This window comes from Medicago truncatula, chromosome 4 (assembly GCF_003473485.1).
Source record: "Medicago truncatula cultivar Jemalong A17 chromosome 4, MtrunA17r5.0-ANR, whole genome shotgun sequence".
NCBI lineage: Eukaryota > Viridiplantae > Streptophyta > Magnoliopsida > Fabales > Fabaceae > Medicago > Medicago truncatula.
Genome location: NC_053045.1, coordinates 33324727 through 33339973, shown reverse-complemented (window position 1 = coordinate 33339973; position 15247 = coordinate 33324727). Strand labels below are relative to the sequence as shown.

Sequence of the window (15247 nt, the reverse complement as noted above, 5' to 3'; positions counted from 1 at the left end):
GATATAACCAAAGTGTATAATATTACTAGATTATACATCTCTATAATATTACTAGATTATACATCAGCCGTCACCCCTCCATCGATATTCCTATATCCCCGGCTGCTATAATTTTAATAATACTACTAGATTATTAAGAAGACACCCCCGTGAGTTAGTGTTAGATTTTATTTTTTTTGAAAGATAGTGTTAGATTTTATAATAAAATTAAGTATATATACTAGTATAAAGTTTCTTATTTCGATCATGAATCCATGATGGTATAGCACGTTATTTTTCCATTATCTAAATGAATGAAAACAAATTGGTTAAAAAAATAATTTGTTAACTTATTTGAAGTTAATTGTCAAAAGAAAAAACTTACTTGAAGTTCCAATATAAACGACCTTTTATTAAGTTTATAATTTTCTCGCCGATCAATTTAGTCTTAATATATTTAGAGCTTGTTAACGAGTGCCCCGGGGCACTTTTTAAGATTTTTATATAGTAATTTTGTATGAAAACATGTGTAATTAATGTCTTGGAAATCAAAATATTTGACTTTTTTATAAATTAATTTTTTCTTTTAGAATCCTTAAAGAGTGTTTCGGAGGCACTCGTTAACATTTTTCACATTTTTATATGGAAGACAAATTATTCTCCAATTCATTATAAAAATAAAACTAATTTGTCTCCAATTTGAAAACATCGTAGACTAAACTAGATTTCAATCGTAAATTAGACAATTGTTGATGACAAAAGATCTCTTCTAATTTAATCAGAGGTTTCAAGTTCAAATTCAACCATGTGAATGTAACAATATTAAATATTTCAAGAAAAAACTTTGTCATTTATTGCAGTCCTATCCAAATCGAGAAATTAGTCTATTCAGTTACGTGTAAAAGATACCCGATTCAAACAAAAAAGAGATTGTTGCTCTTTAAGCATATGAAAATTGCTTGTCTAATCGAAAAATTGATCAAAAGTTACGACCCGATCAAATTCTACACATAAAAATAACTGACCCGATTAGAAGCGAATTAGACTGGTCTAAAAATCAACTATCCTTAAATTATTACAGGACGGCCGATAAGTAGCAAAAAAACAAGGAGTGCCGCCAATTGATGTTTCATTTGAGAATAAGTAGCAAAAGAACAAAGATTTGTTTTTAACTCTTTGACTCAAATAAATAATAAATCACCCTCTCCGTCCTACTTTATAGATAGTATTTACAAATACACTTTGTTTTTATAACAATGTATTGACAAAAACTTAAAATTATAACACGATGAATGTTGCACACATAAATTTCAAAATGCTATATTTTAGATTCAATACGTAGTTTATGCAAACTGGAAGCAATATAGACATCCATGAAATATGAATATTCTTTAGGATATTTTAGAAACCTTGAAGTGAGTTGTACACGATCACTTCAAACGTATCAATTAATGAAATTTTACATAATAAAGTCTCAACATTTACTCTTGTGCAACATAGAAAATAAGAATTATCTTGTGAATTCGAATCCTTTGTCAAAATAATATGTACAATGTGTGAGCAAATAACAATGACACCTAGCAATCAAACAATTCAAACAACTAATGTAGCAAATTTTTTTAAGGATAATATAGCAACTTATGTGTATAAAATATCCAACCATAACCAAAGATCGAAGATAAAAGAGTATGTATTGAAACAAACACACTAAGGTTGGTTATCCGAGTTAACAAAAATTGACCTACATATGAGGAAGAGAGCAATTTTATGATCCACTATCAATGAATCTTTATAAGATATACAAAGAAATTATAAGAAATTAATCAAGAGCTCTTCAAAAACAAACCCAAATTTCAACTATTTTTCCTAATCTCTCAAGCCATAAGAAGATCATAAGAGAAATCAAGACATAAATCTTAGGTCTTTCCTCCAATTAGATATCACTATCCAAGTTATTTAGAATGTTTCCAAACTCAATAATCTCACCCAAAACACCTAACTCTTAGCATTTAAGTTTTCTAAAAATTTTCTCCTTTGGTCTCATACAAGTATCTTACACTCTCACTTGAAAAATGTACATAAAACCGGTATATAAGGCTAGGATATCAAGGAAGGCACCTCATTCTCTACTCAAAACGCGTCAAGCACCCTTCTACGGTCATACAAGCAACTTGTGCTCTGCCATAGGTGCCTCACGCCCTTGCAATCCCTGCTCCAACCTCAAGGACGACTAGTAAAAAAAAAGGAAAATCTACTTTAGGCACCCCCCACACGGGCCACACCTACTGAGAAACATCACAACCACCTAACCAAACTCCATGTTGAGCAAAATTAATTATGTTAGTTGAATATAACAATTTCAACATTCCAAACATGTTTTCGGAAATTTTCAACTATTTCAATTACGATTGTTTATTGTGATTTTGTCTAACTCATCGTAATACGAAACAAGTGTTAAATATCCATGGAAGAACAATAGTATCCCCAGTATCTTTCATCTTTTCTACTATCCTTGTTAGTCCTTTCACCACAATTGTAAAATCAAATATCACACTCACCTTTTTGTTGCGTTCCAAAACATAACAAATAAAATATACACAAGAGGTAATTAAGAAAAAAAATAAAATTATGGATGACAAAGTGTAGCAATCAATATTCTTACAAGTATCCTTCAATTATAGGGCAAATTTTTTTTTTAATACATATATTATTATTAAACAAGCATATGGATCGTAATAGGGGAAGTCCTCCTTCCTGTATAAAGAGGCAGACACTGACACAAAAAAGTAAATTGGTCAAGCAGAACAAACCAAATATGGTATTCATTGGCTGTTTCAATGTGGCCATGCTTGCTCTCTTTGTTGTTAGCTCAGTCACACTTACTTTCGCAAATGGAGCTGAAGTTTCAACTTCTCTTGACATTGGTAACCTAAGTCGGAGTAGTTTTCCACATGGCTTCATCTTTGGGGCGGGATCGTCATCTTATCAAGTATGTATATATTTTTGTTGATGTAAATTAAGATATCTTATTCATGCAACTATATATAGTAATTCTTTTTCAACAATGAAACCTTAAATAGTGCTCAGACTAGTGCAAAATCGTGTTGCAATTTATTGAAGTCGTGCCATGTTGAAGTTAGTACACAATACAAAACTATATATTTATCCCAAAATTGTGTCACGATTTTTTCTTCCAGTAGTTCACCCACGTTCTAGCTTAAAAATCGTGCCACGATTTTAAAATCATGTCACGATTGTCGCCATATAATGTTAACCAATTTAGAGGCAAAACCAACAACTTTTGATTTAAAAAAGCTTGTTTGGTTGGAATAAGTGTGTGTTTTTACTTCTAATTAATAAAATCCTTGTAATTAACTAGTGAATTACATACAAAAAGTTAAATGAGAGGAGTTCCTAGTTCCTACAAAACCTTTATAATATATGAGAAACTATATTTTAAAAGAATTACACAGCTATTGTTTTTTTTTTTTTATGTTTACTTTACTTGATCTTCTTAATTAATTTTGTGTGTTTGTGAAATGCAAACATGTATATAGTTTGAAGGTGCAGTAAAGGAAGGTGGTAGAGGACCAAGTATCTGGGACACCTTCACTCATCAACATCCAGGTTTTTTTTCTTTCTCTTTCTATCTCAGTTTAACACTCTAACATAAAGAGAAAACAAAGGAAAGGAGATATTGCTTTGCCTATTAATTTCCATATCTAGTTTAATGAATACATTTTAAATCAATTTATCACTTTTAGAATTACTTGTATCTTATCCAAATTTGAATGTTTAGAATTACTTGTATCTTATCCAAATTTGAATGTAAACATTTAAAACTTGTTAATCATAGGAAGAATGAAGATACATGCATAACCCACTTGCATTAAAATATATTTTAATTTGCAAAGAAATAAAATAAAATCAAATGTACTTTTAACCTTTTGAGACCTAACTCGTCTCTTTTAAGATTAAGATAATATGCAAATTGTGATTTTCAAAGCCTACTTGAAAAGTTCGTAAATGAAAAAGAAGACAACTTTTGTAAATTTAAAATATGATCTAATTATTAGTATGTAGTTTTTTTTTTAATAGCCATAGTATGTAGGTTATTTTTTTATTTTTTATTTTAAACCGGTAGTAGGTAGGTTGATATATATATATATATATATATATCTTTTACATTGTCAATTAATTATAAATTAGTTGAAAATTTTAAATAATCGATAATTGATTAACATTGTAAAATTTTTATGATCGTCTTTTGAGAAAATATTTGCTAGAGCAAAATTCTTTAAAAATAAGTTGGTTAAACATGATATCAATATGTGAATTTTTTTTGGAAGGAATCAATATGTGATTATGATGAGTACATGCTATACAAGTAACAAGTTTGATATAAAATCAAAATTAAACTTTTTTAATAAAGACAAAAGGTGTAATATTATTTAAACTTAAGCACTCCACGGCATAAAATATGCCAAGCTTGATATACATAAATCAAAATTGAACTTTTTTCTCAATGACAAAAGGTATAATATAATTTAAAATTAATAAGCACCTCCATGGCATAAAACATACTAAGTGAGAGGATTGAGAAGTTTAAGTTATCACACTCTTATTTAAAAAACAAATTACTCACTAATTTATTCACGTAACAACCTACAAAATATAATTGTCATTCTTAACCATAGACCCTCCATTTAAATAGATTGTTTTTGTTAGAATATGATATGATATGATTTTAGACCAATTTCCATACGAACAACCTATGCCAGATGTTTTGATTAAACATGTAATGAAAAACTTCAACTAGATATTTGAAATTCACCAGAGGTTACCGTTATCTTTTCTTCTTCATTGTTTGATTTTAAATGTAGAAAAAATAAGGGATGGAAGCAATGCAGACGTGACTGTTGACCAATACCATCGCTATAAGGTACTACCTCCGTCCTATATTAAATAGGAATTATTGTCCTTATTCGTAAAATAGGAGAAAGTCTATTTAGTGATAACTTAAGGGAGGTTGGTGTCTATAATAAAAAAAAAAAAAGGAATTTTTCACCGAAAACAACAAATTTTTGATTTACAAAAAGTTAAATATACCACATTTTATCATCACTTTACAATATAATATTTCTATATCAGTTGCCTTAAATAGGTCCCTAGGCACTCTTTAGCACGCTCTTTTTTTATTTTTTTTTATTTTTAAACCAACCAAATTATTTATTAAGAGTCATATATTATGAGATATAATTTAAAAATAAATTTTTATTTGCGAGATATCTTTCAATTTATAAGCCGACTTTAAAGAGTTGAATGAAACCCACTTCAATTTTGTGACAAATTTTGAGATGACTATTAGAGAATAAAGAAAAGGAAGTAGAGATAGTTAGTGAGATTACTTGATTCACAAGTAATTAAGTTTAGCTTGTTAATAACTGAGATTAACATGTCATTAGGTGTTATGTAAGCTTATATATACTACTTGTACATGTTGAATCATCTATGAGAAATGAGAGAATATCACTTTTACACATTCCATAACAATAACCTTCAATTTTTCTCTTTTTATTGGTAAAAAACAATGGAGTGAGTAAAAAGAAGAGATGGAGTAAGAATACAATATAAGTATGAGAGTTAAAGTTGTCACAAATTAATTAGTTGTACGAATATCATTTTTCCTCCAAATTATATATAATATAAAGTCAAAGTCTATTCCAAATTTTTTTAGCCGTTTGTTATCAGATCACTCTGATGTAGTAAATCCACAAGTGCACGGTTTACCGAAGTAGTAATAAAGAGTATCGTTCCGACAGGAAGTTATGAATTCAATTAACTTTCATGAATGATTAGATGAGAGTTCAAGTTGAAAAGATTGGATTTTGTTTTTAAAAGAAAGTATAATAATAAAAGTGCCTTGGGATTATTGGTTCATCTTGGTGACAAATCCTTCACAAACCAAACCCTAAACCTAAAACCTTATGTTGGACCTATTTTCTAAAGACAAGTTTCTCTTTAGCCTATCACATCTCCTTTCTGTCTCAGTGAGTGTGTTTCTCTAGCAACCACGCCTATTCTCATGGTTGATTGCTATCGAAATCCTTGAGGCACGAAACTTTATTGTCTCAAGGTTTGCTAGACTATTCTCATGTTTCGCAATCCTTGTCTAATTTCACTTGTTCCAATGTCAAAACTTCATCTTTTGATCTTTCGCTTGATATTTGTGATTATGAATTAACAACTATCAACTATCGCCTTTTGGTTTATTGATTTAATACTTGTTAATTCATTATAAAAACGGTAAAATAGATTAGAAAATAGAAAAAAGAATGGCAACTTAAAAAATTCAAAATATTAAGTTTGTATCATGTATAAATTTTCAAGAAGTTTTTTTTTGGTTACACATATTAAAAAGTTTAAAATAATAAGATTGTATTGGACTTTTGCATATTATAATAAATATATAAACTTGTAATAAATAATTGATGTTTTTAATAAAAACTTGTTACTTGTACCAAAAAAAAAAAAAAAAACTTGTTACATACAGTTGCTTTAACACGTGTAATATTGCAAATATATAGACAAACCCAAATATGAATTGTAATTAATTATTGATTTGTTTTGCCACTATGTCATTTCATTTCTTTATGTTTTGAGGGAATTTCATTTCATTTCTATTAATTAAGTTTATTTTGTGTGTGCAATATAACAAATATATTAAATTTATTACTACAGGAAGATGTTGGGATTATGAAGGATCAGAATATGGATTCGTATAGATTCTCAATCTCTTGGTCAAGAATACTCCCAAGTACGTTAAACTTTGATCATTGACAATTTTTAACATAATGTTTTCTAGTTGGATGGTATGTTTCACACCATCAATTTTAACATCACTTTTAACATAATGTTTTTACTTTGTAACAACAATAGAGGGAAAGTTGAGTGGAGGCATAAATCGTGAAGGAATCAAATATTACAACAACCTCATCAACGAACTATTGGCTAATGGTAACATTCATAATCATTTTTCCAAACTATTTGTTAGAATCTGTACTTTATCATTTAAATTTTAATAATTAAGTTGTTGTTAATAAAACAATCATATACTTATAATATATGTCGATGATACTGTAGGTATAAAACCGTTCGTAACTCTTTTTCATTGGGATCTTCCCCAAGTCTTAGAAGACGAGTATGGTGGTTTCTTAAGCTCTCGCATAATGTGAGTCTCCATTTCAAATATCATTTGCCTAACATTGCGATTCAACGTGTAGATGATTATAATTTGGTTAATGTTTTAGAAATGATTTTCGAGACTATGCTGATCTTTGCTTCAAGGAATTTGGAGATAGAGTGAAGTACTGGGTTACTTTTAACGAACCATGGTTGTTTAGCAATGGTGGATATGCAATGGGAACAACAGCACCAGGTCGATGTTCAGGTCGGACATGTTCGAGTGGTAATTCTGGCACAGAACCTTATATAGTTACACATAATCAAATCCTTGCTCATGCAGAAGCTGTACATGTGTATAAGATCAAGTATCAGGTAAATTTCTTTATTTACAACTTAAAACCATTTTCTAGCCCTTGTTTTTAAACAAATTTGGATTATAGTTAAATTTTCAATTGTTCTTATTTAAAGTTACATAAGTGTGCAGGCATATCAAAAGGGCAAGATAGGCATAACATTGGTAACAAACTGGTTCATACCACTTGGAAACAATAGCATACCCGATCAAAAGGCTGCCAAGAGATCACTTGATTTCCAATTTGGATGGTAATTACAAAATCCATTATCTAGTACAAGAAAGTCATATATCCATCTTATTTGAAAGCTACTCCCCCACCAATATTTCAAATACACCGATTCCATTCAAATACACTATTTCGGACAGAGAAAATCATATTTTTTTGTCCATTCGAAATGGTGTATTTGGATGAACCCGGAGTTTTAGAAATTGTTGGAGGATAACAACACTTTGGTTTTCATTTTTTGTCAAGTGACTTGGTGGCTAAAATTTATTTTATAAGAAGAATAAGTATTGTGTTTGAGTCCCTACATATAACAATGTACTGTCCTGTCATCAACTGTACTATGCTCATATAGACAAATAATATATATCCATGTATAGTCCATACATACATTTAAACAATTCATAGGTTAAGGTGCACAAGGACAAATGTATCAAAATATTAAAGGTTAATACTTTTTTTTATTTTTTTGAATTTGTTTGATCGGTTAATTTCAGGTTTATGGAACCTCTAACAACGGGAGATTATTCTGAAAGCATGAGAGCCATAGTGAAAAACCGATTACCTAAGTTCACAAAATTGCAATCAAAGCTAGTGAATGGTTCATTTGATTTTATTGGTATAAACTATTACTCTTCTAGCTATATTAACCATTTACCTCCACAAGGCAATGCCCCTCCAAGTTACTTAACAGATCCTATGACTAATACTTCGTGTAAGGCCACTTATCTATTCTACTTGTTACTTCCTTTAATGTAGACCCTTCTTTTTCTATTCTATTGATTTTTCGCGCGTTCTATATCCTTCGGATTATAGAATTCGAACAGCATAAATAATCATCTTAATATTATGATAAATTAATTAAGTGCGTTGATTTTGATAATTTTCTCTTTCTTTTCACAACTGCAGTTGAACAAAATGGAAGACCTCTAGGTCCAAGGGTAAGTCTCTAGTAACTACTAGAAATTTTTTAATAAAAATAACAGAAAAATAAAATAAATTACATCTCTAATTCTCTTATTAAACTTTGTGAGTGAAACATTTTTTTTGTCACGGTTTAAATCAATTAATAATTAAATAAAATTATATATATATATATATATATATATATATATATATATATATATATATATATATATATATTTATAATTGTATCAGGCTGCTTCATTTTGGATATATGTTTATCCAAGAGGACTTCGAGATCTTTTGTTATACACCAAGAAGAAATACAACAATCCTGTGGTCTACATTACTGAAAATGGTAAATACACAAATAAGTCATATTAATTTTCTTTAATTTTTTTTCTTTCTTATCCTGATGATATGTACACAGGTATGAATGAATTCAACGATGCAACACTTTCTGTAGAAGAAGCACTTTTGGATACTTACAGAATTGATTACTATTACCGTCATTTCTTCTATATTCGTTCCGCCATCAAGTAATAATCTTTTTTTGCTTTTTTTTTTCAACATTTCCATCTAATATATATATATATATATATATATATATATATATATATATATATATATATATATTTTATAAAGTAACAAGAAGATTGTTACTATAGTATATGCTCACAGTTTATGAATTTTCATTTATTGGCTTTTTTTTTTTACAGGGCCGGCTCGAATGTAAAGGGATTTTTCGCATGGTCATTTTTGGACTGTAATGAATGGTTTGCAGGCTTTACTGTTCGTTTTGGATTAAACTTTGTAGATTACAATGATGGATTGAAAAGGTACCCAAAGCTTTCTGCTCAATGGTACAAGAACTTTCTCAAAAGAAACTAGTCCTATTTGTTTCAAGCTGGTGCAAATCCAAATTTAGCACCTAAATAAAACTGGTTATTCTTAACAGCTTGTAGAAATAGAAATAAGTGCCTTGTGTTAGATAATAAAGTATCGGGCTATGTTATTGGGCCTGTTAGTCTAGAGTCCATTAAGTTTTATATATATCCTTTTGCAATGTTAAGCTGTTGATATTTTATGAAACCCTAACCGACTTTCTTGTTTCTATTCTCTCTCTATTTTGCATTGGTATTGTTAACACCTTGCACCAGCAGCTATGATCACATATATATTAGTTGGTCCTTCATATATCAGTTTGATTTTGAGACTAATTTGAATTAAAAATTTCTTTGTTTCAGCATTAAAACATGTGAATGATTAACTTATGTTAATTTGTATACGTATTTTAATTTTAATTTTTAAAGACTAAAGAACGTTGATAGATCGAAATGAGATAGATTCGCACAACAAAGAAAATCAGAGATCGAATCTCGGCTAAGAGAAGTGCATGCATATAGCGTTTAACAATGTCTGAAATCCAATTATCTTCTTTTTTAAGTATAAATGATTTGCAAAACATCAAGCAAGTAGGTAACCTTTTGAAGGAATTGATACCTTTCTAGTATCATTTTCACCATCATTATTTTTCTTGAGTTTCCTTTCTAAATAATCCTTCGTTCATATAGTTCCCTTCTTTGTTACACTGAACCTTACTTTCTTTATCATTGTCCTTATCAATCTTAAACTTATGCTTTGAGCCATTCTTCTTGTATTTTGTTTTCACAAATGATAGAAAATTAGCAAGTGAACTAATTTAAATCGAAGTAATAAAATGTTCGTTTTCACAGGGACTATTTTAATCTTTACTCAGCAATGTTGTTAATGCTAAGATATAATTAAAATGGGGTTGCTTTAGGAAAATTGGTTTTGAGTGCAATTGTAATTAAAACGATGGAATTAAAGTTGGTTTTAGAAATAATTCAGAGAGATGACTAGGTTAGTCGATTCATCTGCACATCGCTCATTAGTAACCTGTTTCTTAAGTCTACGAAGGCCATAATTGACATCTATGTTCCATTGATTATTTTCCTCACTATATCTTGAACCTATAGAGACTTTGATTCAGATAGAGCCTCTATTTGAAAGTGATTTGGTCATGTAGGTATTTTCTAATTTGATCCAAATTGTTGCTGCAATTTTCTCCTTATTAGCAACCTCTCTCAATGGCACAATGTATAAACTTTGCTCTCTCTGAAAACATGATCTTGAAGATGATCAAGTTTTCACAAATTCACTTTTCTTTTTTATTCTCTCATGTATAACACAATCATAGATACTTTCAGATATAGGAAGAGTGTGACGAACGCAGAGGAACAAGGAATAACATATCATATAGATTGTGTGACATAATTTTAGTATATACATTCTAACACTCAATTTAGTCTCGATTTACCGAAAAACAAATTTATTCAATTTAATTAACGATGATCTAGGGCATGGAAATTGGCTAACCCGGAAGGTCTTTTGCTACAACAACCGAAACATGAAATCTCACTTTCATAGTTAATTGTTATAGACAACATATGTAAATATCGTAGAGGAAAAGATAGTGTGTTTTTTTTTTTTTTTTTTTTTGAGGCAAAGATAGGAGTTTAATACTTCTATCTATTTTTTAGTCCGTCATTTTCTTCTATTAAAATAATTTATTTTAATCATCTATCTATTCAATTAAATTCACCCTAAAGTCATCGAGACTCAAAGTCATGCAAATATTTTTCAAATGATAGTGCATTTATCCAAATAAGATATATTTGCCCAAATAATTCACGTGCAGGAATGTAATACTTCCTTTTACGTGCATCCCAGTCCCAGTGTCATCTTCATTTGACAAATACCAACCACCTACTTTACGTGCATTATTATTTTGATTTGATGGGACGAAAACTCAACAATATTGGATTTGGATCTATGTTAAATTGGTTGGAACAATAATAAAGTAAAACCAATCAAAAATATTGGCTGATTAATTTAATTAAGCAAGTTGGAGGCATGATTAGTCATCAGTTCTATGACCAATTGTGGGATTTTATAAATAAATCAGAGTTAAAGATTGAAAAGTTCAATAGCGTGCACCCCATCCCTTTCTTCAAAACTGTGTTTGTTTGTGTGCATGAATCTTTACCAGATACTTATTCAATTATCTTAATATTATTAGTAAATCTAATTCCACGCTTTTGTTGAGTAAAATAAATTCATCATTTTTACTCACCGATAATCTTTTCTTTTTTGAACAAAAAAAATTTGGTGAGAGATAGTGTCACAATTAAGATAGAATAATTCCAAAAGCGTTATGGAGCTCGAACTCAAGATCCGAATCCAAGAGCATTAGGACGAGGGGTGTCACAATACAAGATAAATTAATAATTTGGAATGAGAAAACACTTACAAAAGTATTGATATTCATCTTCATTCAATACCACGGGGCTCGAACTTGAGATATGAATTCAAGATCTGTGTTTTTAGCACTAGACCAAATACTTGGATCGGCTATTCCAAAACCATATTTTGACAAAAGGAACATATTGATTTGCTAAAAAAAAAAAAGGAACATATTGAAACTTTATTTTGCTAAAAGTGATTATATAAAAGGGAGCTTCTATGGTGCAGTCAGAAAACTGACTTTTTTGAAAAAGTTAATTTTGATCTTAATGTTTGATTCATTTTTAAATTGTCGATTACTGATTAATGATCAATAGTAATTCATCTAGTAATGCTTGCAACATCTTGGACTTACATGTACTATTTTATTGTCGGAATTTTTAACATGCAAACAGAGTTGATAATATTATGTGATAGTCTTAAGTGTTACACTTTGTGAGGTGTTACGCTTATAACAAGGTAGGATAAAATTAGATCAAGTGTAGTCTTGTTAATCTGATGAGTTGATGATACTATGAAGATTGAACTTTGGATGTCATTGTACAAACAGTAGAGTGTTACTCATTACATTTTTGATGTTATAGTGTTAACTTCACCAAAATAGTCATTCTCATGACTTCACCATAGAATTTTCCTATATAAAATTGTGCAAATATATGTAAGTAAACATGTAATTATTTGTAATATATGAATATGTATTATGTGTTAACTTGTGTTAAATGCAGTTATGTAACTACTTGCACGTGTTTGTTCTGTTCGTTGCTATATCTTACATAATTAAGGACTACATCAGAAAAAAATACAAATAGCAAAATCTTTATCTTTCCCTCCTATATGCTATATTATTTTAGTTTTTTTTTTTAAGGAAGGAATTATTTTAGTTATTTTATCTTTTCATATCACATTGCCATTTGCACCTCCTTGTTAATTTGATACCGAAAACTGCTCCTTTTATCCTTACGCAAGTTTATTGACTAATTTCAAGGCACGTGCATGCTTTGACAATGAACTAGATCAAAGATAAATGTGAGACCAAATTTCCAAATAACACATTTCGTAATAATTTTGTGACAAATAAATAGTCAGGCAACAACTTTGACACGTATTTTCATCCGTTAGAGATTGAAACCAATCCTGATTGAAATGAAAATAATTCTTATTCAAAAGGTTGAACCATATTAAAACTTGACCAAATTCCCTACTCAACAGAATATAACTACATTCAAACTGTATTGATCTATTCTTAAAAAAAAAAACCTGTATTTATCTCATATAAAAAACATCTTTTTTGACCAAATCTCATAAACTACATATTCACACATGGTAATGTTTTTGTATGAATTCATCGTTAGTAAAAAAGCTGTTGATTTGAATTATTTTCCTCCCTTGAGAGTTTTCTTATATAGCTTAAATATAACACGTAACAAAAAATGGCTTAAATATAAGGGGATCATATAAACTCGTACTTTTTTTCTATGCAGTTTTTTATTTATTAATCAAGTTTGGTTTTTATTTTTTATTTTTTTTTATTTTTTTTATGCAGTTTCCAAGTGTAAATTAAAAATAATAGGTATATTATTAAGGGGCTCAGAGGGTGTGCCAACACAAACCAACAATATCTTGGTAACAAAAGAATCTACCAAGAGCAAAACCCTATCAACAACAAAATAACAAACAAGCTACTATACCTACTCAAACAGCTTTTATAACAACTAATATACTAATATTTATCATTAAAAAAACTCATTAATTCGGCAAACTCTAATATTTTTTACACGCACGCACAAAAAAAGTCAGAAAGAGGTCTCGAAAAGGGTATTTACCTTCTAATTTTATTTAGCACACTATTGATAGGTTATATTTCATCTCTCTTATTTTAAATTGTGCTTTTGTTGACAAAATGACGAACCTTTTTATTTCATTTATGACTATTTATATATACATATTATGTCACATGTGAATTTGCGATAATTTTTTTGCCTAGGCTCTATAAAATTCCTGGCTCTGCTACTGTATATGGTTGGACCATTTTCTTGGAAGAATTTATCTTTTGTAATAAAATTCTATTCAAATTTAAATATGCAAGGTGATTATAGAGAATTTGAAAGCTAAATCCTTTCTTGAACATTTTTTTTTGTTATAAATAAGCATGTTAATATTATTTTTTTTTGGCTAAATGACACTTTTGACACCCAAACTTTTCAAAAAAAAGTTAAATAATTGAAACAAATTTGAAGAAAGAAAATGTGAGATCCATAGTGATGAGAGCTGTTCTTTTGAACAGAGAGATTTTTTAGTTTACTTTTCAAGTCGATAGAGAGATTTTTTGAAAGAGACTTTATTCTTTTTTCGTTGATAATTTTATATTTTTAGTAGTATAAGAGTCCCTTTCTTGGTGCCGAGAAAGTATTTGACTTTTCGACACAGATTAAAAATGAATTAATCTGCTCGTTTTTTTTACATGTTATAGTATGTTTAATTTAAGGCTAAATTATCTTTTTGGTCTTCTAACTATTTAGTTGGTATCAGATTGATCCTCTAACTAAAAATTGATTTATTTCGGTCCTCTAAGTTTCTCACCGTTACTACATTTAGTCATTTCTGTTAGTTTTATTCAAATAAACGTTTGAGTTTGTGTTATGTGGGTCCTCTAACTTTATTTATTAACATCATTTTGGTCCTATTCCTTGTTAAGATATTATGATTAAATAGTGACGGATATTATTGGTAACTGTTATGGTTCATATGTATGTGTGAAATAGGAGGTCAGATACCCATATAACACAAACCCTAACATTTATTTGAATAAAACTAACAGAAATGACTAAATGTAATAACAGTGAGAAACTTAGAAGACCAAAATAAATCAATTTTTAGTTAAAGGACCAATCCGATACAAACTAAATAGTTAGAGGACCAAAAATGTAATTAAGCCTTAATTTAACGTGCTAGGCCTGCTCATTTATTTACATGTTATTTATTTATTTGGTTGGAAATTCCATGTCTACGATATATGTTTTCAAAACAATGATTCGGCTTTTTTAAAATGAGCAATTTATTTTAGAATGTAAAACGAATAATATCATCTGATAATTAACATAATAAATATAGATATTATAGGTACATCATACTAAATTATTGTAGTTCGAATTGCAAACATCTATTTATTTACCGTAAATTTCTAACGAATATGTTACTTGAAAAAAAAATTAATTAATCAATTTAAGTTAGGGAGTCCAATTAAATAACGAGTCATAGATATTATCAAAAAAAAT

The 15247-nt window shown here is 29.0% G+C and overlaps 1 protein-coding gene across 1 annotated transcript; it reads left to right on the top strand.

The window, feature by feature from the left end:
• The first annotated feature begins 2696 nt into the window (after nt 1-2696).
• Nucleotides 2697-9761, top strand: LOC25492642 (non-cyanogenic beta-glucosidase). Its single transcript, XM_013600816.3, has 13 exons — nt 2697-2968; nt 3537-3606; nt 4863-4921; nt 6721-6796; nt 6919-6996; nt 7123-7210; nt 7290-7536; nt 7649-7767; nt 8240-8457; nt 8652-8683; nt 8901-9003; nt 9076-9184; nt 9365-9761. Exons 1-13 carry the CDS (start codon nt 2705-2707, stop codon nt 9534-9536), a joined length of 1635 nt encoding a protein of 544 aa, XP_013456270.2. The 5' UTR covers nt 2697-2704; the 3' UTR covers nt 9537-9761.
• The last annotated feature ends 5486 nt before the right edge of the window (nt 9762-15247 follow it).

Excerpts from the sequence above, each read along its gene's own strand:
- LOC25492642 (XM_013600816.3), top strand. The coding sequence starts at position 2,705 with ATGGATCGTAATAGGGGAAGTCCTCCTTCCTGTATAAAGAGGCAGACA. Across the intron at positions 6,997-7,122 it reads CAACGAACTATTGGCTAATG|GTATAAAACCGTTCGTAACT; the intron begins GTAACATTCATA and ends ATGATACTGTAG. Across the intron at positions 8,458-8,651 it reads TCCTATGACTAATACTTCGT|TTGAACAAAATGGAAGACCT; the intron begins GTAAGGCCACTT and ends TCACAACTGCAG.